Source organism: Rhagoletis pomonella, unplaced genomic scaffold, assembly GCF_013731165.1.
Source record: "Rhagoletis pomonella isolate Grant_MI unplaced genomic scaffold, Rhpom_1.0 Rhpom_scaffold_00006, whole genome shotgun sequence".
Classification (NCBI taxonomy): Eukaryota; Metazoa; Arthropoda; class Insecta; order Diptera; family Tephritidae; genus Rhagoletis; species Rhagoletis pomonella.
In genome coordinates, this window is record NW_023458560.1 from 62,194,057 (window position 1) to 62,196,908 (window position 2,852).

Consider the following 2,852-nt stretch of genomic DNA (forward strand, 5'->3'; position numbering starts at 1 on the left):
AAAACAAATCCCAGAAGAGAATTTTATTTGAAATAAGGACAACTATAATTACAAATTACTAAATTTTCCAACTGCGCCTTCTTTGTTGGCTCGACATATCCTAAAAAGACAAATTTACATTAAACAATAGAAATCGCAAAAATTAGCAAATAAAATACTCGCTTTGTTTTGTTTTGTTGTCAAATTTCTGAGAAATGTGAATTCACCACGATGCGATACAGAAAGAACAAGGACCAGGGATGTAATTTTAAGTAAATCTATTATTCAGTGGCAAGGCGCAGAGCGTTCGGGGCAGCAATATTAATTTTTATCAAATATAACATTAAACGGTGGTTCTAATACATTTTTTGATATTATTAACCAGAGTACATACATTATATGGTATTTCTTTCAAAAATTAATGTACTATATGAACTTTTTTTTCAAATATTTCTTAAGTTTCTTTCATGAGTGCTGAAAAGCAACCATGCGTGTAAGAAATTGTGTGCTACCTAAAATTTCACCTCTGGAAACTTTATCCCCATAAAGGACTTCACCACAGTTTTTTTACTGGATGTACTGAGGTATATAGGCTCGATCACCGGTGGTGCATTGTAAAACATAAATAAAACAATTGATAAGTGTGTATGACCAGTAGCGTAGGAAGCATTTCGGGTGGGCTTTCCAAAACGGAACCAATCGAAATTTCAGCGAAAGTATAAGGAATTTCGTCATGAAACTTGGTGAGGATGTTGGGGGAGGCCTCCTCAACATGACTTGTTCACTCTCACAATATAATTGCTAATAGTATTTTAGCAATTTGTTGTTAAATAATGTCTACTATCACCCCCTAATTTTTTACAATATGCCACTTATCACTTATATTTTGTGTTACATATTATATTTTCAATGCTCACATGCGTATTTTATGCTTTTATTACATATAATTCACCAATTAAGGGCCTGTGCCAATTGATAGAAAAGTTCTCTGGATAGTAAATTTTTAACAGCTATGAGGTGAATAAAAATGTTTGATACGGCAGGGCTAGTGAAAAATTTGACAGCAAGCATTATCAAGAAGAAGAACGAACAACGTACGTATACACATAAATTAGGTTCATTCCTTATCTTTTTGGACTAAAATCTGAAAAGTGTCAAAATGTCAGAGCGTAAGCAAAATGCGCTCACTAAAAGAGAATAACAGGAAAAGTAAAGGAACGCAAAAAAACAAATTTTTAGTCCAAAGAATGGCAACAACAAAGCTAACGTCAAATAAGAATGTAAATGTATGTACAAAACACCTTCACACAAGCACAAGCACAATAAACACTTTCTATATCAATTATTTTTTGCCTCCTTCCAATTTCAATTCACTTTTTTTACTTTTTAGATTATTCTCACTTTTTGCGTATTCTTTAATTTCCGTTAATTTAAATTCAGTCGAGTTTGACACTTTTCAGGATTTTGCCAGAAAAAATTCTTCAGACTAAATCTGACTACTTCGGACTGATGAGAGTCCCTCTCACCGAGTGTTGCTCTCTCATTTTTGCTGTCATTTCCGAGTTAAGGAACGCTTTTTGGACTAAATCTGACTACTTCGGACTTTTTCTGACTATTTCTGGGAGATAAGGAACGCTCCTATTAAAGAAAACAAAAGCGAGTGGAAATAAAAGAACATGGTCCCGCCGGCAAAAAAAATAAAGAAAAGCTATATAACTTTTAAGATTTAATTTCAGATTTACATATGAAAAGGCGTTATGTATTTTTTTAATTAAAAATACTATTTTACAGGGAGCAGTTCAGTAGCTCGTTTCTGTAACAATTCTCTACCAAGGCGAATTGAGATATGAATTCGCCGCCCTGTTCTCTACTGCTAATTAGTAGGTGAGAGTGACGGATTTTCTCTACCAGTAGAGAAATAATCGGTAGAGAAAAGTTACAGAAACGGGCTACAGAACGCAGAATCCTTCTGGAAAAGCGCATTGACAAGGATGTTTGGTTCAGTTAAAAGAACGCCAACAGCAACGAAGGCTGGAAGTGAGTAAGAACAATATAAATAATTTGAAGACTTCTATTAAGCAAATGACTTCGTACTCCACTGACCATCCGTGGCGCTTTTTGGGAATGTGAGTTACAATTTTTCGAAACGAAGCAGAGGACAACCTAAGATACATTTTTGTAGTCTTGCTATCGCCGTTCATAATGCTGCTTAGTATTTTGGAATAAACGTCTTGTTGCATGTACATAATACCCTAAAACGACATATGTTTTTATTGGAAACAATTGTACACGGTTTTAAACATTTTGTGAACACACTTACCAGACGGTTTTGACGTGTTTTTATTTCTAATATTACTGCTAAAAGGCCTAATAAATGCATGGATTTCAGTTCCAGAAGAATTGAAATCATCAAAGGCAAATATTTTCTATATAATTGCTGCATTTTATAAATAGCAAACTCGATAGTCTTCTTGTGCATCAAAGCAACTGTCAAAAATTTCCAGCAGTAAAAAGTTACGAATTGGCACAGCAGAAATGTAAAATTTTCTCACCATAGTAAAAAGTTTTTCCACCATAGAACTTTTCTATCAATTGGCACAGGCCCTAATTAAGTAAAACGCGTTTATAAATTTGTGTTCACGTTTTACCACTTTTCACAAACAAACAGAAATAACAATGGCCGACAGTAAGAGCAAATATGTGCTGCCATACGTTTTAAAAGTAAATACGCCACTATTAAAGGATTTTATTAAAACGCGGCCAACACAAAAAAGGAGTTGTGCGTAAAATCGTCATATTTTTATGGCAACCGTATTCCAACGGAATTTCTTTTATTCTCTTCTTATTTTTTCGCATGCAGAAGCTTTTTTTTT

At 33.9% G+C, this 2,852-nt stretch overlaps 2 protein-coding genes across 2 annotated transcripts in view; one reads left to right on the forward strand and one right to left on the reverse strand.

The window, feature by feature from the left end:
- Positions 1-2,852, forward strand: part of LOC118741078 (uncharacterized protein KIAA2013 homolog) — a 13,998-nt gene that overhangs the window by 3,867 nt on the left and 7,279 nt on the right. Inside the window, exon 2 of the mRNA XM_036472904.1 lies at positions 564-722. The gene's annotated coding sequence lies outside the window, so the exon portion shown is untranslated. The remainder of the gene's footprint in view (positions 1-563; positions 723-2,852) is intronic.
- On the reverse strand, positions 1,782-2,537 carry LOC118741080. Its single transcript, XM_036472906.1, has 3 exons — positions 2,300-2,537; positions 2,074-2,231; positions 1,782-2,010 (listed from the first exon to the last, which is right to left on the reverse strand). The coding sequence occupies exons 1-3, from the start codon at positions 2,456-2,458 to the stop codon at positions 1,980-1,982; spliced, it is 348 nt and encodes a 115-aa protein (XP_036328799.1). The 5' UTR covers positions 2,459-2,537; the 3' UTR covers positions 1,782-1,979.